Source organism: Leopardus geoffroyi, chromosome B1, assembly GCF_018350155.1.
Source record: "Leopardus geoffroyi isolate Oge1 chromosome B1, O.geoffroyi_Oge1_pat1.0, whole genome shotgun sequence".
In the NCBI taxonomy this organism is placed as follows: domain Eukaryota; kingdom Metazoa; phylum Chordata; class Mammalia; order Carnivora; family Felidae; genus Leopardus; species Leopardus geoffroyi.
Genome location: NC_059327.1, coordinates 161073164 through 161096578, shown reverse-complemented (window position 1 = coordinate 161096578; position 23415 = coordinate 161073164). Strand labels below are relative to the sequence as shown.

General features: G+C 35.8%; 1 protein-coding gene across 5 annotated transcripts in view; it reads right to left on the bottom strand.

The window, feature by feature from the left end:
• Positions 1–23415, bottom strand: part of CLOCK (clock circadian regulator) — a 130311-nt gene that overhangs the window by 50157 nt on the left and 56739 nt on the right. For 4 of the 5 annotated variants that reach the window (XM_045474002.1, XM_045474003.1, XM_045474001.1 and 1 more), the window contains exons 5-8: positions 21971–22030; positions 18020–18168; positions 14853–14944; positions 3543–3632 (exon numbers count right to left, since the gene is read on the bottom strand). In XM_045474002.1, coding sequence (XP_045329958.1) covers positions 3543–3632; positions 14853–14944; positions 18020–18168; positions 21971–22030 — 391 coding nt within the window. Of the gene's footprint in view, positions 1–3542; positions 3633–14852; positions 14945–18019; positions 18169–21970; positions 22031–23415 lie in introns of those variants that run through there. The other variant, XM_045474005.1, reaches the window with a different exon arrangement.

Here is a 23415-nt window from a genome sequence, read left to right as displayed (position 1 = left end):
ATTACATTTTCTTTCAGGTAGACAACCAACAGTTAAATAACTGATGTGGAGAGGAGTAGCTTAAAAGGGACTAAAACCTCCTCTGAAAAAAATGCCAAATATATGTTGGATACTACAACAGTGTTCCTTATGTATAGGCACAGGGAACAAAAATTCTGGCTCTATCAAATAAGCTTTCATAATCATTATATAAGTATTCAAAAAAAATTCTAGATTGTATTTCTGCATACTATATTCATATCAGGCAAATTCTGTACTTTTTTTTTTTTTAAGTAGGCTTCATATCCAGCACAGAGCCCAACATGGGGTTTGAACTCACAACCCTGAAATCAAGACCTGAGCTAATATCGAGGTGTTGAACCGAATCAGCCAGCCAGGAGCCCCTGATTTTCTTAAACCACACTTGTGTTCGTATTTCCAAACTAACAAGTTAAGGAGAGTAGAAAAGGAAAAGTATCTTAACAGCAGCACTTTTAGTCTTGGATTCTGTTATACTGTAACACGGCTAATCATCCTCCCTGCACTAAGTAATTACAAGTTTAATATATTCTCTCTTAGGAGCACCTTTAAGCAAGTGTGAAGGAATCAATCTGAACTTGTAAAGTTTTATCAATTTTAAGTTCCCAGTAAAGAGACCAACTTTTTGTGTTGGCACTTCCACTAAATTATTGCACAAGTAAGTCCAATTTCTCCAGGTACATGTTTGCTGATAACATAAAGCGAGGCTGGGCTAAGGAGATCTAAAATCCCTTTTGACACTGAGTTTATTATGACCCTATCATTTTGTCAAAGAACATCAGACCAAGAGGAAAAAAAAAAAAAACCATCAATAAAGTTTCTACTCCTGATTTTTAGCAACAAATAGGTTAAAATGTGCCTAAATTCTTAAGTATGAAGTGACAAAGAAAACTATTTTTTATAGGACCTCTGGTATCATTAACTTTATAGTCAGAGTTAAAATTAAAATTGAAAATTTTTAAGTTATATTGACCAATGATTAAGATGGCAAATTTTAATTTCTCAACAGAACTAAATTATAAACACTATCGCCTAACTTGGGATTTGCTGGTTTCTTTCCTTCCAGACAACTTTTTAGACAGAAAAGGCTTGTATGTTAAAACATGAAGAAATTGTTTTAAACAACTTGTTACAATTAATTTTTCATGACAACCCAAAATAGAAAAGCACATGTTGTTTTTTCTTATTATGTTCAATCCTAAACAAGTATTATTTATTTTGTTTTCTCAGAAGACACTTGTGTTTGGGGCGCCTGGGTGGCTCAGTCGGTTTAAGTGTCTGTCTCCTGATTTCAGTTCAGGCCATGATCTCACAGTTCATGAGCTCAACCCTCATGTTGGGCTCCATGTGGTCAGCACAGAGCCTACTTGGGATTCTCTCCCTCTCTCTCTGCCCCTCCCCCACCTGTACACACTCACTTTCACACCCTTTCTCTCTCAAAATAAACAATTTTTTTTTAAAAGACACTTGTGTTTGTGTTTTCAAACCAGTAAACAACATACAATTCAGCAATGTCAGTGATGTGAGGCTAAGTATCCACAGTAACTGGAGAACAGTAAAAAAAAAACGTTTTAATAAAGGATACTATTAACTCCAAATGGAATGAAATAGGTCTACTGGATTAGTTACTAGCAATCTCCTCCACCCAAAAGTTCACCAGCCAGTCTATAAGCTTTAGCTGACACAATGAGAAAGACCCAGGAGATGTTAATAACAGAGGAAACTGGGTATAGGGTATAAGGGAAGTCTCTGTACTATCTTCCTGATTTTTCTGTAAATCTAAGACAGTCCTAAAATTAAAAGTTAAAAAAAAATTGAAGAGGGAATGGGAAGGTTAAGATGGTTTTCACTGAGGGGGGAAATGTTAATGATCAAACACTTACAAACACTTAAATCCCAACTAGATCTGCTGCAGATATGCTATTTCAAAATGCAATTAAACATCCTCTTGGTAAAGATCCAACAGCAGTGTGCCATTACGAAGGAATTTTTAACAGCCACATCACATAGTCTACTCACTTTTATATATTCAATAAATAATGACTGACTGACTGCCTCTCAGAATAATTAGCTAGCCCATATAGATAGGGAGATTAAGTCCTTGCACTTAAAAAGCTTACGCCTACCATAATTATCCAAATTAAAAAAAAATTACAGTTTACTATGTCATGATGGTGGTACGTGTAGGTAACATGAGAACAAAGAAGAAGAGCATCTAATTCAGAATGGAGTTTATGGAAAGTGCCCAAAAAGCAGGCTCTTAAAAAGTGTGACCATACTGCAAATGATACTCTATGATTAAGTTAAAGATTACATAGTTTTATAAATCCATAACTGAAAGAAAAACCAATACTATTGTACATGGTTTAAAAGCATATAATTACAACTTAAATTATTTAATCTTACCTTCATTGTATATTAATCCTATAAAAAGTTTCCTTCTCTGGCTTTTTTTACCATGTAAGTATTCCATAAAAGAGAACTGCCCAGAAAATTGAGTAAATCAGCCTGTTCTTTTCTCTGTCCATACTAGTTTACTTACATGATGCTATATTTTACTGTTTACTCTCAAACAATTTTTAGATGTTGGGCTAATCGCCTACTATTTGAGCTTACTTGGAAAAGAGAGCCCTTTAAAAATGTAGTAAAGCCAAGTCATTTTCTCTGTGACCCAAAGAGATTAGCAAATTACTTACTACCTGGCTTTCCATAAGGTCCTTTCAGAGTCTGGTCTTTTAAATGTGGAGACTGTTCTTTTTATGAAGTATGAAGTAGCAGAATAATCAGAGGGAGGGAAATACTGCTTTTTCACTATCTCTTGAAAGAGACCTTTACAGAACAGTTTACTTTGTATTGTCATAAATTTTCAAGAGATGGGCATTTTAAGAGTAATTTATAAGTAATTTCAGAATATCTATACTGTAACTACCATCTTAAATAAGACAATTACATTTTATTTTTTTAAAACAATTACATTTTAAATAAAACTTCAAATTTATAAAAACTGTCAATTGCATTGCACACAGCACCTAGCATAGAGGGTGACACAGAGTAGATATTCAATAAATATAAGTTCAATAAAACAGCAAACAACAGGGGTGCCTGGATGGCTCAGTAGACTGAGTGTCCAACTTCAGCTCAGGTCATAATCTTGTGGTCCGTGAGTTCAAGGCCTGTGTCCGGCTCTGTGCTGACAGCTCAGAGACTGAAGCCTGCTTTGGATTCTGTGTCTCCCTTTCTCTCTGCCCCTCCCCAACTTGTGCTCTGTCTCTGTCTCTCTCTCTCAAACAAAACAAAACAAAAAACACATTAAAGAAAGAGAAAACACTGAAAACAGCATTAGAATAAGGAGGGCAGAGGTTAGAGAGGCAGCTAAATATTAGTTACCGCCAGAGAAAGAGAGATACAGAGCTCTCATCCCCCACAGAAACCACCTTTCAAACATGGCTCTGGATATCTCCTTCCATGTGCTTTAGAACATTTAAAATAGGCATTAAACAAGAAAGAAATCACAGGATACTTACTGGTAAATGTTCAAGTAATGAAGTTATACTCTCAGACACATATATTATGCTTCCATCTGTCATGATTGCTAAAAAAAAACCATCAAGAGCCTGAAATTAAACATAATGGTCAGTTAAGTGAAAAGAAAAAAGTATTTCAGAGGACAGAAAAAAAATCTAATTAAATAACAAAGGACTTAATGTGGAATTTCCAGAGCACTGCCAAACGCTAGCTTTTCTCTTTACAATACCTTAGTACATATCTTTGTGCATTTTTAAATGCTCCTAGCAAAAACAAAAAAGTCACATTCTAGTCTAATATGGGAGAGCCGGCATCTAAAACATAGAGACTTAATGTTCTATCATTTTTATATGTATACTAAATGAAAACTGCCTTATTTGAAGATGCTAGTATATCTGAAGCACACATGACATCAATGATATGTCTTTGACACACAACAGAACACATCACAAGCTTTTGGATATATTAACAGAGAGGTATCTGACTGAAGCTTAAGGAGATACATGGGTAATAAAGTGAAAGGGAGATTAAGCTGTTATAAGCTGAGGTCAGATCATGATAGGCCTTGAATACCAGGTCAAGACATTAGGACTTCATTCAAAAGAAGTCTAGAAGCAGTGTGTACATGGATTTAGGGAAAACGGAATTGCTAGGAAAATCTCAGTGGCTTTTGGAATGGTCTGGGAAGTTAACCAAAATCTGAATGAAATTAGTAGTAGTAAGACCGAGAAGGATGTAGGCAAGCATTGAGAGATGGGAAGTTAGAGTTCAGGAAGTAAGCTGGTGTAGAGGATACAATACTTAATAAATAAAGCAATCCTGTATTTTCACTTAAGAATCCTAGGCACAAAAGTGACAGGTGAAGAAATAAGATCTGCAAAAGACAGAAGCATGTCAAAGACAAATCCTTGGGGGTAATTATCTACACATGGGGATGAGGAGGAGGAGAAGTACCAGAGAACATGACAGAAAAGAGAGAAGGCACTGTTATCAAGGGAGGCAATGGAAGAGTAAATGACAAGGTGAGTGAGGAGAAAGAGGGATGGTTCACTGTAAAATGAGATCAAACAGGATAAAGACTGAAAAAATGAGAAATGAATTTTGGTGACTTTCAAAAGATTTTATGTGAGTAGAAGGGTAAGTCAGACTATACAGTGAGTTTAGAGACAAGTGGATAATTGGGCTATTATAAACCACTCCTTTATGAACTTCAGAGGGAAGAAAGGAAAAAGGACAAGTTTTAAGGGGACCAGGTTTCAAGGGAAGTAACTGAAGTATATATGCAGGCTGAAGGAAAGGAAGATCCAGTGAAAAAATGCTGAAGATACACAGCAGAAAAGATATACTATAGGAGGAGCTCCTCTCTGCCTATCAAAACAGTTATCACATTACATTTACATTTCTTTTTAAATTATAGGGCTCTCTAAAAAATGGCAATCTCGGGAAAAACCATATATATCTTCTTAAAAAAAGAAAGCCATATATATCTGCTTCAACACTGTTATCTGCAGCACCCAGCAGATGTGCAGCACAGAGTAGATAAAAAATATCTGTAATATATAATGTATGGACCTGGGAGTTAGACCAATCTCCATCTACTTCTAAGTAATTATGAAGAATTGTTGAACATACAGAAAAAGGCACCCTCCCTACCACCCCTCACCTTGTATTAGGGGATAGATTTGGATGTCAGAATGAACAGATTTTGAGTAGATGGCTATCTTCTAGAATAGCTCAGAAAAATGCATTCTTGGCTCTGTGTAAGAAAACCTTGTAATTTAAGAATATTCATGAAATTATTTTTCCAAAAACTCTTTACTACAATAATTCCAGTATTACTGTTTTGTTATGAATGGGGTCAAAATGATACAAAAAAGAACATGCTTCATGTAAGGCTAGATTATCTTTGAAAGCAAATTAATATTTACTACAGTCATCTGTATTTGCTCTTAGATTTTTGCTAGAAATTGAGTGCAGCTCTCTTCTGTGAAGAGAAGGAACTGGAATCAGAACTCTCAATGACATAAGGCCATTTCTAGAACCAGAAACTGCCCTTTTCATCTTCAGGAAAGGCAAAGACTAACCAGAGAGAAGTCTCCACCAGCATACTACAAAAGTCTTAACACAAGAAGGACCCAGGGCCCAGACTTCTTTTCAATGGAGGGATGCAATTTCTGGGCAAGGTGGATGGGTAGGTACACCAAAAACTTAAAGGGGTCTTGATGAAGACCCTATGGCAGAAGAGAAGACATATGGAAGAGAAAGTAAGACAGGGAAGGACATCCTACTCCTAAGACTGAAGCCTATAAAGCGTATCCCTTCCCCACATTGTATAACAGAAAGAGTTATTAAAATTCTTTGTCTTCAAACATAGTGGCAGAGTAGGAGGACCCTAGGCTCACCTCATCCCACAAATACAACTAGATAACTATGAAATAACCTAAATACCCCAGAAATCCATCTAAAGACTGGTAGAACAAGCTCCACAACTGAAAGTAGAGAAGAGGCCACAGTGAAGAAAGTAGGAAGTGCAGAGATGCAGCGAAACAGATCAGCTGCTGCAGTGGGAAGGGAGAAAGCTCCAGTAGCAGAGAAGAATGAAAGACACACTAGCACACAGGGGAGCACATGAGGAAAACAAATCCCCATACCAATTGGCTTGGAAAGCAAGAGGGGTCAAATCTTGTGAGGCGCAACCAGCAGGCTTAAAGCCTGGAGTTCTAAAGATCAGCAGGCTTGGCTTGGGGAGAGACCAGAGGCAGTGGTGGAGAAGGCAGGACAAACAACCCATGGACATACAGTATAGAAACAGCGATCTGAAGAGCACCTGGGCACACAATGGAGAGGTGATTTGCTCACTTCAGAGTGTATCCCAGAGAGGCAGCATTCACAGAAAGTCCCTACCAGGAACAAAGGAACTGGTAAGCACCATTTCCCTCCCCCACCCCTCAGCCTAAGCACACAGCCACCAGTGGGAACCAGTGCAGCCAACACTTGTTACCTAAATTATTTATACCTAGCTCCATAACCCTGTGGTCCAGAGAAGAACTGTCCTTTCCAGTCACACTTGTCTCAGTTCCAGGATGGTGTGTCTCCTCCCCCAGAAAACCAAACCCCTGCCCACACCGTATCTCCCCACTCAGGAGTCTGGCAGGGCCTCAGTTCCAGTGGAGGTGGTGATAGGTCTCATTTCATAAACCGACCAGACCACACCTATTAAAACATGCCACATTCAGGCCAGGAACCAAACACTGCCTAAAATAGGCAAAGATAGCCTCTGTAGATGACTGACCTGAAGAATAAAGCAGCCAGGACACAATAGCAGAGTACATGCAGCACACACTAGAGGTTCTCCCTGAAGTGCTAGGCCCTGGAGAAGAGGGCAAACTACCCGGCAGGGCACTACAAAACATCTTCTTCAAAAAGCCATTACCCTCAAAAACAGGAGATGTTGCTGACTTTCCTAACACAGAGAAACAGGCAGAGAGACTTAGACAAAATGAGAAGACAGAGGAATTTGTCCCAAATGAAAGAACAGGACAAAGCCACAGCCAGAGATCTAAGTAAAACAGAAGTAACATGCCTGATAGAGATTTTAAAGTAATGATCATAAATATACTCACTGGACTTGACAAAAGAGTGGAAGACATTAGTGAGACCCTCAACACAGAGATAAAGAATAGCATAGCAGAAATAAAGAGCTTAATAAAAGAAACGAGAAATACACTTATCAGAAAGAACAGCAGGATGGAAGAAGCAGAGGAATGAATTAATGACCTAGAAGACAGAGTAACAGAAAGTTATCAAGCTGAACAAAAGACAGAAAAAAAGAATTGCACAAAACAAGAACAGACTTAGGTAACTCAGTAACTCCATCAAACACAGTAGCATTCATATTATAGACACCCAGAAGAAAAGGAGGGAGAAAAGGGAGAAGAAACTTTATTTAAAGAAATAATAGCTGAAAGCTTCCTTAATTTGGAGAAAGAAAGGCATAGAGACCCCTGACAAAAATCAACAAAAATAGATCTACGTCAAGACATATGTAATTAAAATAGCAAAATACAGTAATAAAGAAAAAAATTTAAAAGCAACAAGACAAAAGAATACAGTTACATACAAGGGAAATCCCACAAAGCTAGCAGGGGATTCTTCAGCAGAAACTTTCCAAACCAGAAGAGCGTGGCATGATAAATTCAAAGTACTGAATGGGAAAAATCGGCAACCAAGAATACTTTATTCAGCAAGGCTATCATTCAGAACAGAAAGGCTATCATTCAGAACAGAGAGATAAAGAGTTTCCCAAACAACAACAAAAATAGAGTCTTCCAGACAAACCAAAACTAAAGGAGTTCATGATCAGTAAATGAGCTCTGAAAGAAATATTAAAGGGAAATCTCTCAGGGGAAAAGAAACAGTGTGAACAGGAAACACAAAAGCAGTAAAAGTGAGTATTTCTATAAAACATCAGTTAAGGAACTTGCAAAATAAAAGGATGTAAAATATGATACCATATACCTAAAACATGGGGAAGAGAGGTGTAACGAGTGAGTTCAAACCTAAACAACCATCAACTTAATATAGACTGCTAAATGCAGAAGATGTTAAACATAAACTTAATGATAACCACAGATCAAAAATCACTAATATGGAAAGAATGAGAAATACATCCAATGTATCACTAAAGAGAACCAGCAAACCATAAAAGAGAGAAAGACAAGAAAGGATCAGAGAAAATCTTCAGAAATGACCACAAAACAGGTAATAAAATAGTAATAAATACGTATCTATCAAGAATTACTTTGAATGTAAATGGACTAAATGCTCCAATTAAAAGACACGGTGACCGGATGGATTATAAAAAAAAAAAATACCCATCTATATGTTGCTTGTAAGAGACTCATTTTAGACCTAAAGACATCTGCAGATTGAAAGTGAGGTTATGGGAGAAATATTTATCATGTAAATGGATGTCAAAGGAAAGCCAGAGTGAAAAGAGAGGCATACCAAGAAACAGACTCTTAACTAAAGAGAACAAACTGAGGGTTGCTGGAGGAGAGGTGGGCAGGCGGTATGGATTAAACCCATGATGGGTATTAAGGAGGGCACTTGTGATGAGCACTGGGTGTTGTATGTAAGTGATGAGTCACTAAATTCTACCCCTGAAACTAATACTGCACCATATGTTAACTAGCTAGAATTTAAATAAAAATTTAGAGAGAGAAAGAAAAAGAGAGAGAAGAGGAAGGAGAGGAAGGAGAGGAAGGAGAGGAAGGAAGGAAGGAAGGAAGGAAGGAAAGCGGGGGAGGGAAGGAAAGAAAGCCAGAGTAGCAATACTTATATGGGACAAAATAGACTTTAAAACAAAGCCTATAACAAGAAGCAAAGAAGGACACTATACAATAAAAAAGGGGACAATCCAACAAGATATAACAATTGAAAATATTTATGCCTCCAAATACATAAAACAGTTAATAATAAACATAAAGGGACTAATCAATAATAATACATTAATCGTAGGGAACTTTAACAACCCACTTACATCACAGAATATCAACAAGGAAACCATAGCTTTGAATGAACATTGGACCAGATTTAAAAGACATATTCAGAACATTCCATCCTAAAACAGAATACACATTCTTTTTAAGTGCAAATGGAACATTCTCCAGAACAGATCACATATTAACCCAAAACATGCCTCAACAAATTCAAAAAGACTGAAGTCATACATACCATGCATCTTTTCTGACCACAACTCTATGAAACTAGAAGTCAATCACAAGAAAAATCTGGAAAGACCACAAATGCATGGAAGTTAAATAACATGCTACTAAATGGATCAATGAGGAAATAAAGGGAATAAAAAGGACATGGAAACAAATGAAAATGAAATGAAATGAAATCCTTCAGGATGCAGTAAAAGCAGTTCTAAGAGGGAAGTTTATAGCAATACAGGCTTACTTCAAGAAGCCAGAAAAATCTCAGATAAACAACCTAAACTTAACACCTAAAGAAGCTAGAAAAAGAACATCAAACAAAACCTGAAGCCACAGCAGAAGGAAGGAAATTATAAAGATTAGAGCAGAAATAAATGATATATAAACTAAAACAAAACCAAACAAAAAACAGATCAATGAAACCAGAGCTGGTTCTTTGAAAAAAAATCATTACAACTGAGAAGACACTTAACCAGACTTATCAAGAAAAAAGAGAAAGGACCCAAATAAATAAATGACAAATGACAGAGGAGAATTAATAACAAACACCACAGAAATGCAATTGCAATAGATTATTAAAAAACTATATGCCAAGAAATTGGACAACATAGAAAAAATGGATAAATTCCTAGAAAAAATATGGCCTACCAAAACTGAAACAGGAAAATAAAAAAATTGAACAGACCAATTACCAGCAAAGAAATGGAATCAGTAATCAGAACACTCCCAACAAACAAAACTTCATGACCAGATGGCTTCATTGACAAATTCTACCAAACATTTAAAGAAGAGTTAATACCTATTCTTCTCAAACTACTCCAAAAAATAGAAGAGTAAGGAAAACTTCCAAATTCATTCTATGAGGCCAGTATTACCCTGATACCAAAACCAGATAAAGACACTACAAAAAAAAAGAATTATAGGCCATATCTCTGATGAACATAGATGCAAAAATCCTGAATAAATTATTAGCAAACTGAATCCAACAAAACATTAAAAAAATCATTCACCATGATCAAGTGTGTCTATTCCTAGATTGCAAGAGTGGGTCAATATTTGCAAACCAACCAATATGATACATCATATCAATAAGAGAAAGGATAAAAACCATATGATCATTTCAGTAAATGCAGAAAAAGCATTTGACAAAGTACAACATCCATTCACGATAAAAACCCTCAACAGAGTATACCTCAACATAATAAAGGCCATATATGAAAAACCCACAGCTAATATCCTCCTTAACAGGGAAAAAGAGTTTTTCCCCTAACATCAGGAACCACACAAGGCTATCCATTCTCACTCCTTTTATTCAACACCATACTAGACTTCCTAGCCACAGAAATCAGACAACAAAAAGAAATGTAAGGCATCCAAATCTGTAAGGAAGGTGTAGAGCTGTCACTATTTTCATGTGATATGACATTATATATAGAAAACTCGATTCCACCAAAAAACTGCTAGAACTATTAATTAAGTCAAGTCACAGGATATAAAATCAATCTCCAGAAATCTGTTGCATTTCTATATATCAATAATAAAGGAGCAGAAAGAGAAATTAAGAAAACCATCCCACTTACAATTGCACAAAAAATAATAAGATACTTAGGAATAAACCTAATAACCAAAGAGGTGAAAGACCTATACTCTGAAAACTATAAAACACTGATGAAAGAAATTAAAGATGACACCAAAAAATAGAAAAACATTCCATGCTGATGGGTTGGGAGAACAAATATTGTTAAAATGTCGATACTACCCAAAACAATCTACACATTTAATGCAATCCGTATCAAAATACCAACAGTGTGTTTTTTGTTTTTGTTTTTTAATTTTTTTTTTTCAACGTTTATTTATTTTTGGGACAGAGAGAGACAGAGCATGAACGGGGGAGGGGCAGAGAGAGAGGGAGACACAGAATCGGAAACAGGCTCCAGGCTCTGAGCCATCAGCCCAGAGCCCGACGCGGGGCTCGAACTCACGGACCGCGAGATCGTGACCTGGCTGAAGTCGGACGCTTAACCGACTGCGCCACCCAGGCGCCCCACCAACAGTGTGTTTTTACAGAACTAGAACAAACAATCCTAAAACCTGTATGGAACCACAACAGACCCTGAATAGCCAAAGTAATCTTGAAAAAAAAAGCAAAGCTGAAGGCATCACAATTCCAGACTTCAAATTCTACTACAAAGCTGTCGTAATCAAAACAGTCTGGTAATGGCACAAAAACAGACACACAGATCAACAGAATAGAACAGAAAACTCAGAAATAAACCCACAATTATATATATGGTCAATCTTCAACAAAGCAGAAAAGAATATCCACTGGAAAAAAAAAAAACAAATGCTGTTGGTAAAACTGGAGAGCCAAAGAATATAACTGGACCACTTTCTTATACCATACACAAAAATCATTTCAAAATGGATTAAAGACCTAAATGTGAGTCTTCAAACTATAAAAATCCTAGACGACAGCACAGGTAATAACTTCTCTGCCATCAGCTGTAGCAACTTTTTCTAGATAGGTCTCCTGAAGCACGGGAAACAAAAGCAAAAATAAACTATTGGGACTACATCAATAAAAAGCTTCTGCACAATGAAGGAAACAATCAACCAAACGAAAAGGCAACCTATGGAATGGGAGAAGGTATTTACAAATGACATATCTGATGAAGGGTTACTATCCAAAATCTATAAAGAACTTAGAGAACTTAACACCCAAAACCCAAAGAATCCAATTTAAAAAGGGGCAGAAGACATGAACAGACATTCCTCCAAAGAAGACATACAGATGGCCAACAGACACATGAAAAGATGCTCATCATCACTTATCATCAGGGAAATGCAAATCAAAATTACAATGAGGTATCACCTCACATCTGTTAGAATGACTAAAATCAACAACACAAGAAACAACCAGTGTTGGCAAGGATGTGGAGAAAGGAGAACGCTCTTGTGCTGTTGGTGGGATTGAAAACTAGCACAGACTGGGGCGCCTGGGTGGCGCAGTCGGTTAAGCGTCCGACTTCAGCCAGGTCACGATCTCGCGGTCCGTGAGTTCGAGCCCCGCGTCAGGCTCTGGGCTGATGGCTCAGAGCCTGGAGCCTGTTTCTGATTCTGTGTCTCCCTCTGTCTCTGCCCCTCCCCCGTTCATGCTCTGTCTCTCTCTGTCCCAAAAATAAATAAACGTTGAAAAAAAAAAAAATTAAAAAAAAAAAAAAAAAAAAAGAAAACTAGCACAGACACTCTGGAGAACAGTACAGAGTTTCCTCAAAAAGGTAAAAATAGAACTACCCCAGGATCCAGTAATCACACTACTGAGTATTTACCCAAAGAATACAAAAACATTAATTCAAAGAGAGACTTGTTTCCCGATGTTTATAGCAGCATTATTTACAACAGCCAAGATATGGAAGCAGCTCATGTCCATCAATTTTTTTTTTTTTTTTAAAGTATCAGCACTCTTGTTTCTTTCTTCCTTTCGATAGTTATCTACATCATAGGTACTACATGTGTCTTGGCAAATGATAATAAAAAAAAAGAATCTGTGCAGTGTGAAGAAAATTTGGAGACAATGCTATTCTGTTTGGCCTATTAGTGAATTTATCTTCATTAAGTATTAAGAAATGACTGAAGATATTATACCAATTTATGAATTTGTAAGGAAATTTTCATACCAATGAAGCAGAGTAAGTAAATGTTTATGATTAACACAGAAGATCTTATTAAACCACTGCACTGACAATATAATCATAAAATAAAAATTAAGGAGTAATTAAATGAGTTAAATCCTTTATGTATTTAGACATCAGCTTGTGTGTACTCTTTCATAAACATATTACTTTTACCTAAGCAAGATAATTTTGGACATTATCAATGAGTTTAGTAATGAGTGGATGATCAGAAGGCTATTACAGACTACTCTTTTACAAACTTAAAAGTAATGTAACAGTTTTGTTGCAGAACAAGGGGGGGTAAAACCCTTAAAATTAGAAACTAATATTTGGTCTATAACGTAAGTGTCCGGTAATTCAAAGAGCTAACTGGTGGTTTTTAAGATAAAAGGACTGTTCTTTGGCTAGCTTTCAATGAAAGAAGTTCATGAGTGGCAGTGTGCAGAGAGGTTGAGGCCAGGGAGATGAGAGGCTGCAGTGAATCCTAATGGGGCTACTTACTAATTGTGTTACTTTGAGTAAATTTCATAATCCCTTTGTTCCTTGATTTCCTCATCCGGAAGTAAGAAAGGCATAAACAGATGCTACTTCATAAGATTATTTTGAGGATTCATAGAGTTAATATGTGAAAAATGCTCATTATTTTTCAGATTTTAAGGATAGCTACAATTATACATAAATATACTTATAGTCCAATAAATTTTCATATGGTAACATTTCTGCTGAATATATACTTAATTAATCCAGCAATTAACTGTTCCATCTTAAGTATGAACCGAAAAATAACTCATTGATTTGCAAAATACTTCATGTTGCCTCAGACTTCAGTCAATATACAGAGACAGTTGCAATATAGTCATTACATACACATACATGACACAGATAAATGCTTCAGGTCTGAAATAATACATCCAAACAAACAGGATAAAAGATGTAAATTATTTAACAACTTCCACATACCTACCTCAACTGCTTTCCTTGGTTCTTTCTATGTCTACTTTGTTATGTATTTATTTTTCTTGTCTTTAAATGTTACTACCAAAGTATACCACCTCTGTTTCCTATTAAGGTTTACATGGAAATTTGATATTGAACTCTGTGTACTTTGCGTGCAAAGATGATACCTATATTATTCTACACAGGAAACAATTAAAAAAGTAGAGAAAGAAAACTGATAGATATGAGTGACTCAAAACATCTGTGGATTTTAGAAATAATTGTATGAGGTATTAGAGGGTTTAATTATAAGCAAATATGTTCTGAATTATTTTCAAAAATAATTTTGTTACAGAAGAACATTTACTTATTTCCTTTTAAAAGTTTCTACTTGAATTAAGAAGAGTTGCCTTTCAATGTATATTTCAATGTTTTAATATTTTCAAAATCATTTATCTTATATTGTATTTAGGTGAATTTTAATTCGTTTAAAAAAATTAAACAGTAGTTTACATTTCATAATATTTAAAGATTGTATTTTTAAGTAATCTCTACACCCAACGTGGGCTCAAACTCATGACCCTGAGATCAAGAGTCACATGCTGACTGAGCCAGCCAGGTGCCCCTTTATGAGGGCATAGTATTTAACATATGATGAATAATCTACATTTTCTTCATATGAATATTGTTAGTGTGGTCTCAGGTAAAGAACTTGATAGCTATAGGTTTCTGACTTTTATCAAGCCTCTCAAAACTCATGTATTATTAAAAATATGAAAATTTAACATTACCTTACCACATACTACTATTTACTTATACTTACATCAATTAATTTTAATTGAAGATATAATTTATTGATTTACAATGAATTAAAGACTTCTCAATATTAAATTAATATTGTTAAAATATACTAAAATTCATCATCTCTATATCTTTTCTGAGGAAAATAAAACTTTTCAAAAAGTAAATCTAGACATACCTCTAACATTAATTGTGTAAATTCTTCATTACTAAGGAATGTAGGTTTCCAGTCCTGTCGAATTTCACTGGCATCTGACTGTGCAGTGATTTCTGTAAAGATTATTTGATACATTAGTGGCATACTCCAAACACCGGGTAGGGCTAAAGGGTGGTACTAAAGTCCAACAACCTGCCTTCTCTCCTATTTAAAATGAGAACCATGGGCAATAACATGTATTGGTCTAGGTAGGTATTAGAAGGCCCAGTGATGAACTGCATGGGCTAATGTGGCAAGCTATCTCCTTGGATTGGGTCTTCTGGGAATACCAATCTCTGGTTTTTCTCTGGGAGCTCTGACAACCTGTATTGTGGAAGGCCTGAGACTGCTTCCTACTTGACATAATGACCAAATAGGAATCAGAAGCAGATTAGTATCAAGCATCAGAACAAATTCTTTTTCCTCATCCTTCTCTTGACATTTAAATGATGGAACCTAGAGCAGTCGTAAGGACATGAGCCTGGAGGAAAGGAGCCAAGGAGGTCAGTCCATCATTCTGCTTTTACTGAAATGACCACAGGCTTGCCTACTGCCAAGCAGCAAGATTCCTCCCAATTTGAGGTGCTCTATTCTTAATAATCAAGGAGACTAAGATTTGGGGCAAAAACTCCCAAGTAATAATCCCAGAGTGATTTTGCTTAGTGTCCTCTTGCATGTTTTTAAACTGGTCAAAATTTGGAGATCCCTGGCTTGGGCACACATTTTAACAAAATTATTAGAGTTTATTTTGCAACATTTTTCTAATAGATTTAGATATGAGAAAGCTATTCCTTAATGATGAAATCTCAACTATTTAGGTAATAAATACTTTTCCATTTTTTAATGCAGACATCTTAAACAACCAAAACAAAGATCTATGTCATAGATATTACTCCACAAAAACATATTCTACTTTGCTGTGAAAAGTAGGGAGCAGGCTGTTTTGATTTTGTGTTATCAGATATATAAATCAAGCATATTAAACTGTCACCCAACTTTTGGCATACTGGAAATGCCTGTACTACTAATATGAAGAGTAAAAAGTCTAGCTACTAATTCTGTGGAATATAGTCATGTTTTTCACATTCACACCAATTATATACATTCAGAAAAAAGATTTAAATCCACAAGCAAATCCCATCAACTTTAGTTAAACACAGGCTTATTTTAGAGTATTAATAATAAGTATCTAAGAATTCCCTTTTAATTTAAGGTAAATTTTACTTTTCTGAGAATGATATACCCAATTTTGAAAAAAAAAACTGATCTACTTAATGCCAGTATTAATCTTCAATTATCAGGGGCAAATGTATGCATATTATTTCATTTCATTCAGCAATCATTTATTGAGCTGCAATGTCTGAGGGGACTAAGTGTGCTAACAAGAGACACTAAGGTTAGTGAGAATACTAACTGCAGAGGTAAAATGTAATAATAAAAGTGAAGACAAGCAATTATGACACATTTACAGAAGGATCAACGGAATTTGGCAACTGTGATGTAGTACTAAGGAAGATGGAAAAAATTCAAAAGTCTTTTCAGGCTTGAGTCCTGGGGCCTGAAATGATGGTGGTATAAAAATGTAAAAAGGGAAGTTGAGAGAAAGAGGTGACTTGAGAAAATGAAAATGAGTTCAGTTTTAGATGCACTGAGGTTGAGGACATGCAAAAGAAAGATCCAAAAGTTATCTGGATACAAAAGACTGAAAAGTTTGCATCTAAAAATACAGATATGGTAGTTTAATAGGGAGACAATACTTGAAGCTATGGAATGAGATAACCAAGGGAAAGAGTGAAGAGAAAGCAAAAGCACAAAAGACAAGACATTTACAGGGCAAAAAAATAAAGTTTCAGAAAGTGGGGATGAATGAAGAAGTGCAGTATAACACAGACCAAGAAAAAAGAAAACCAGTGGAGGATGGATTAAAACTTCCAGTGCATTAGGTATAAGAAAAAGCTACTGCTATTATCTGATTGGTAGCAGAATGGGTGGGGCTTATGGCATTTGTGAAATTACCAAAAATAATTTCAGAGAGTGATGGAGCATAAAAATCAGCTTGGTAACGCATGACTCAGTGAGCCCGGGAGGAGTGAATAAAGGTACTAGTTACAAATTCTCCTTTTGAGAAGTTTTGTGGTTTCACTTGCAGCTAGAAAAGGAAATGTTCCAAGTTTTTCATCTATTATCTCTGTTACCAAAATACTTAATATTCTTTAACTTTTTCTTTTCATGACTCATTTATAGTCAAAGTGATTTTCTTCAATTAACAAATAATCACTTTATTTTATAAACAGTGTTTAATTACTAGACATATACTGAAATCTTCTTTAAAAAAATTTTTTTTTACATGTATTTTTGAGAGACAGAGAGAGACAGAGTACAAGTTGGGGAGGGCAGAGAGAAGGAAAGAATCCAAAGTAGGCTGCAGGCTCGGAGCTGTCAGCACAGAGCCTAACACGGAGCTCAAACTCACAAACCGTGAGATCATGACCTGAGCTAAAGTCGGACGCTGAACCGACTGAGCCACCCAGGTGCCCCTAAAATCTTTTAAAATGGCATATAAGGCCCAAATGATGTGGCTCCTGCCTTTCTTTCAAATATAGCCATAATTTTCCAACTCAACTATGCTCCAATTACAGTAAACTCTCCCTGCTTTTGCACACAATACTTCCTATTCCCTCCGGGTGAAATGTGGTTCTCTTCACTTAACCTAAAAGGAAGACTCAGTTGAAAAATCAGCTATTTTTAAGCCCTTCCTGGCATTTTTTTTCCTGTGTTCTCACAACATGTTTACGGTTTGTGAACACTACTCACATTTTAAATATCTACAGGTGAGGAATAAATAAATTAGTTGTAAATTAGTTATTCACATGTTTGTCTTCCTTGGCTTAAATTTAATTGAGGGCCAGGACTGCTACTCTTCACCCCAAGAATCTAGCGTATAGTAGGCACTAAATAAATGTTTGTTGAATGAAATAAAGAACATACCAGGAAACCTTTAAAAAGGCAATTGATTTCTTTCTCTTAAAAAAAAGGTATGGAAGCATCCAATTTTAAGAATCACTGTCAAGATTCTACCACATTATGCTTTAAGAGAGAGTCTGTTATTAAAAAAAAAAAAAATCCATCTTATAAAGTTAAAATTTTACCTTTATGTTTTCGTAAAAAATCAATGCTCTTCTGCAGAACAGTAGATTTGTCCATCTTCCTAGCATTACCAGGAAGCATGGATCCCAGTTCTTTAATGAGAACATTAAATTGATCTCTACGTTTCTTTTCAGATTTGTTTCTAGATACTCTGATGAAAAAGAAAAGCAGTTTTCAAACAATCCATTTGATGACACACGTAATTTAATACAATGCTCACTTCGGACACAACTACAAATCATGTATTCTGTCAATATAGTGGTAGTAAGTATTTATCCACAAGTTACCAACAATGTACAGTTAATTTGGGCAGTAATTTTCTTCTCAGTTAATCACTAAAGAAACTTACATATTAAGCATTTAGCATATATGTTCTTAGAAAAATGCCAATAAGACAAACTTCATTCAAATCTCAGGTTTTATTTATTTAACTTATTTAATACAAATACCAAGTATTTGTATTTTCTTTAGTAAGTTATTATGAATATTACTGAGATGCATTTGTGAAAGTGCATATAATGTGCATATAATTATTCAAAATTACTAAGTAGGAGAGTTATCCATCTCCTGTAAGTTTTAAATTACAAACAAATCTAAAAATGAAAATCTCTCTACCCTCAGGCTTATCCATATAGCCTTCCACTTTATTTCATTATCCCAGCCTCCACCACAGAGCTATAACCAAATGTCTGCATATCTCTCTCTCCATTAGGCTGTGTACTTCTTGATGACAAAGCCCCAATTTTTTCATCTAAGCACTTAAACGTAACAACTAACAAACAGTAAGCACTCAAAATATGCACACCAAAAGAATAATTAGTACTATTTTATGTGAAGCAGCTAACCAGTAAATAAATACTAAGTGGCACCATGACCTTCAGACAAGTAAATACAATTATTTATAGACCAATTAATCATTCTATGATTAATGATTAATGATTCTATGATTAAAGCAGACTTCTGTCTGCTTTGTGAAGTCAGATTTTTTTTTTTTTTTTTAACATAAGCATCATGCCCAGTGCAGAGCTCAACGTGGGGCCTGAACTCACAACCCTGAGATCAAGACCTGAGCTGATATCAAGAGTCAGATGCCTAACTGACTGAGCCACCCAGGTGCCCCTGAAGTCAAATTTCTTAATTCTGTACAGGGAAAAAATATAATGGCTCAAATCTCTTAAGAAACGTAAGATATTAAACTGACTCCATCAAACAGCGAGTGCTTGCTATAGTAACAGAGACTATGCTAATAAAGGCTAAGGATACTGGGAAAAGACAACCTCTTTCAAGAAATTTATCTAATTCCTATGGAAATGCAGAGTACTGAACTTGTGTACTGAATGGAGTCACAGAGGCTGAGAAAAGGGTGTGGTAGTGGGGTAGATGTATGCATGGCATTACAGGTATAGGAAACTTACCCAGGAGTGAACTCCTGTCACAAGTAATTCAACCTGGCTAATATGGTCAATGGATGGGCTTTCTGTGCCCAAGTATACTAGAGTTGTGGCGGTGGGTGAGGAATAAATAAATACTGGAAAAAATCATAAAGTTTTTATGTTACATAAAAGGATTTTAATTTAATCCTGAAAGCCAGGGGAAGGCACTGAAAGGTTTTAAAGCAAAGGAATGATGTGAACAGAACTGCTTGTTGACCATTCTGGCATCACAGTGATGAAAAGATCGAGGCTTGGTGAAACAAATTCATTTAGCAAATACTCGTGAAAATTTATTGTATGGCAAACAAGCCTGGACGTCAGGTGACCATTTAGGAGGCAGCCGCAACATACTAGCCTATAAACCATGGCAGTGGCAGTGTTAACAGAGCAGTGTGGGTTTGAGGGTTAAGAGGCAGATCTATCAATTCCAGGTAGATCTGGTTTGCAGTAGGGAAGCAAAAGGGAAATATAAGAGGATTCCCAAGTGACTGATAATGCTGTTTATTAATGTGAGATATAACATGTGATACTGGTTTTGGTGCACAGATGGTTTGCAGAATTTAAATATGATGAAATTGCCTGTTTCACATTTAAAAAGACATACACAAAAGACTTAGATATGCAGATCTAGTTATATTCCTCTAGAAAAGAGTAAGAAATAAGCATCTGAAAATTAGCATATATGAAGTATCTGAATACACGGATAGAGGTAAAAATAAAAGCCAATATTCATGCCATACTTATGTGCCAGGCACTACTGTAAGCACTTATGAAATCTCATTAACTCCTATGAGGAAGACTTTATTACTTACAACTTTTCATTTTACAGGTGACAACTGAGGCATAAAGAACATGCCCAGGGTCATACAGCTACCATGAAGTAGTAATTCAAACCAGACATTTTGATTCCAGGAGAAGAAAATACACAGAAACCGAATATTGCCAACTCTACTGTTGAATCATAACCACTAAAGCAAACTTCACTTCATTGTTACATTTAGGCTGGAAGTTCTCAGCCCTTGTAAGGACCTCACTGATAACAGGCCACAGAGATTTCATTTTGGAGGTGGGTATAAAACTCCCTTTGTTCTTGGTTCAACACTAAGGTACTTTAACTCATCATAGTTTCAGTCAGAGTTCAGTGTGGTTCTGCTTAATTATGACAATATTGTGAGATTCTCTGTCTTCCTCCAGTGTCTTCCAGAGCCACAGTATTTCTGGTTCCCTAAAAACATGATCAAACCTTCAGAGTGTTCGAAAATAGGATACCCTTAGCTACCTTATCTATCTATAAACTTGGCCTTCAACATTGTCCAAGTCAATTCCTTAGAGTTCTGCTTCTTTTTTCAGGCAAGACTGATTATTCCTATCTTAACAGATTTTATCTCTATCCTAAGGTATTTTGTAAAAACTTTCCTCCACCAGATTGAGGTTGAGGGATACGGGTTGTCCTATATATTTTTAGCTTCAAATCCAGGTCTTTTTATTTCCTGGAATACACTATATAGTTGTCTTCAAAATCTTCTTCTTAGATTTTAACCATTCGTTAGAATATTCTGCAATTTACCCGGTTATTGTGAATATTTTTCTTATCCCACTACCTTTTTTTTTTTTCCTTTTTGCTGAATACAGACATTTAGTAACTACTACTTATTACATGTTTATCTTTGTACCTGTGTATAATACTACAACAACATCTACCCTTGTCTAAGCACCCACGTAGTTCAACACAGCTGGAAAAAAACACCCAGAAAGTGCTTACTGCCCACTCTCAGTGACTACAAACTGCTATAATGCTACCCAGAGCCTCCCTCTCCTAATACTATAATTAACTGTCAAGCCTCCTGTTTAAGGCAGCTCACATCAACACTACCATGGCTCTAGATCTCACTCCCTCACCTCCACGATTTACTTTCCCTTCTACTGGAGAATAAAGGCATGTGGAGGACACAGGAGCCTACCCTGAAAGAACTCCCAATCGCCAAAGCTGAAACAATTTGAGCAACAAAATAAAACAGCACTAGAGTATAATTTAAACTATAAAATAAATATACATGAGTTCATACAGACATAAACGAATGGGAAGGACACAATTTTTTTACAGAAGTATTTCAATATATGTAGATATCCCCTTCTATGGGAGGTGGAGCTTAATTCCCCCCATCACTACTTTGAAGGTAGGCTACACTTAATAACTTGCTACCAAAGAATAGAACAAGTTCAGGGGAAAACAGTAACTACAAATGTGAATCCAGGCAAATCCTACCTTAGCCAAGTGATGAAGGTTAACATCCTTAGTGATGTCTTATGGATATTACACACTCCAAATATGATGTGATGAGAGGAGCACTTTTACAGGATAACCTTATTAATTTATAAACTGCATACTGATACTCTAAGCTTTTCCACCTTGCTAATATATCTAAGCTCTTAAGACAGACAGCTTTTGGAAATCACTATTTACTTTTATATTTACTTATTATTCATTTAATTACTATTTTGCATCTTAAGATGAACTACCTTTTTGCTTTGTCCTTGTCATCTTCTTCCACCAACCCATCAAATATACTACCATCTTCTCTAAAAGAAAAAAGAAAGTCGACAGAGAAAATAAGAGCAGACTCATTAAGCAACAGCAATACCAAAATGACATGTGAATCAAATCAGTTACATCCTAGGATTTTTCTAAAATTAAAGGATAGTACAAATTCAAATTCAACTAACTGCTAACCTGTTTCCTAATAAATATTAGAAAACTAAAGTTTATCCATGTTTACCTAAATTTTTAAAAAATTTACCACAAATGTGAATTTTAAAACTACTTACTTAGCTTACTGTAAATATGACATGCAAAAATCAGAATTTAATTTAACCGGAGGTTAATACCTTGTTTCAGACTGTTAGTAATCAGTGAAAATTATAGACAGTCAGTGTATCTGCCATCATATAAAAATTACTTCATTTGAAATTATCTTTAACAGCATAGTTTAAAAAAATTATTTTGAGACATCATATTAATAAAACCACAAATTGCTCATGAGCATCACAACATCTAGCATTTAACTTACATTAACACATTTCATTCATTACTGATTCATTTGACAAATATTTATTAGTACTCATGTGCCAGGATCTATTCTGAACATGAATACAGAGCAGTTAATCAGACACAGAGGTCCCTGCTCTCATATGGCTTATTTTCTAGTAGACCAAAACAAATCAACAAGGGAATATTGACAAGTTTTCTTTTTTTTAAGGGGAGACTTTAGTTACTGCAGTGTTACTTTAGTCTCAGTGGTAAGGGAAGGACTTGCTGAGGTGGGGAGATCTAAGCTGAGAGCTAAGTGACAAGAAGAGGTTGGTTATGGGAAGATCTAGGGGAACAACATTTTAACAAATGAAATCAAGAGCCCTGGTGGCTAACCCCTTAATCTAAGTAGCAATATTAAATAATTTCAGGTGACTCAGGAGTTTTACATGAATTCACTATTCACTACTTTAATCACACCTTTCTAAGGCCTATAAAGGCACACAGAACGTCTGCTGGACCCATTGTGGAGAATATCTGCCAATTTTGTATCACAGAGGTCCATATCTGGACTTTCCAGGTTCCATGTGTGCACTGCAACTTAGGAAAACTTCTGTATGTATATGCATTTTATTGAGGAGAGAGTCCATAATTTTAATGATATTCACAGAAATAATGAACTCTTATTAAAAACTGCTGTTATGTCTGAACACAGATGTTATCTCTAGATGTTGTATCATCTAGAATGGGAATTGGCAATCACTGAGAAGCATAATACCACAATCATATTTAATCTCTCAGGAGCAGTGAAGGAACATCCTTTCTGAGGAGACAACTATACATAGAGCCCACCTGAAAATATGGCATAGCCCAAAACTATGGCAGTGCTGCAGGCAGGCCTCTCTAAGGAAACTCCTTGCCCCTTAGGTCTTAAGTT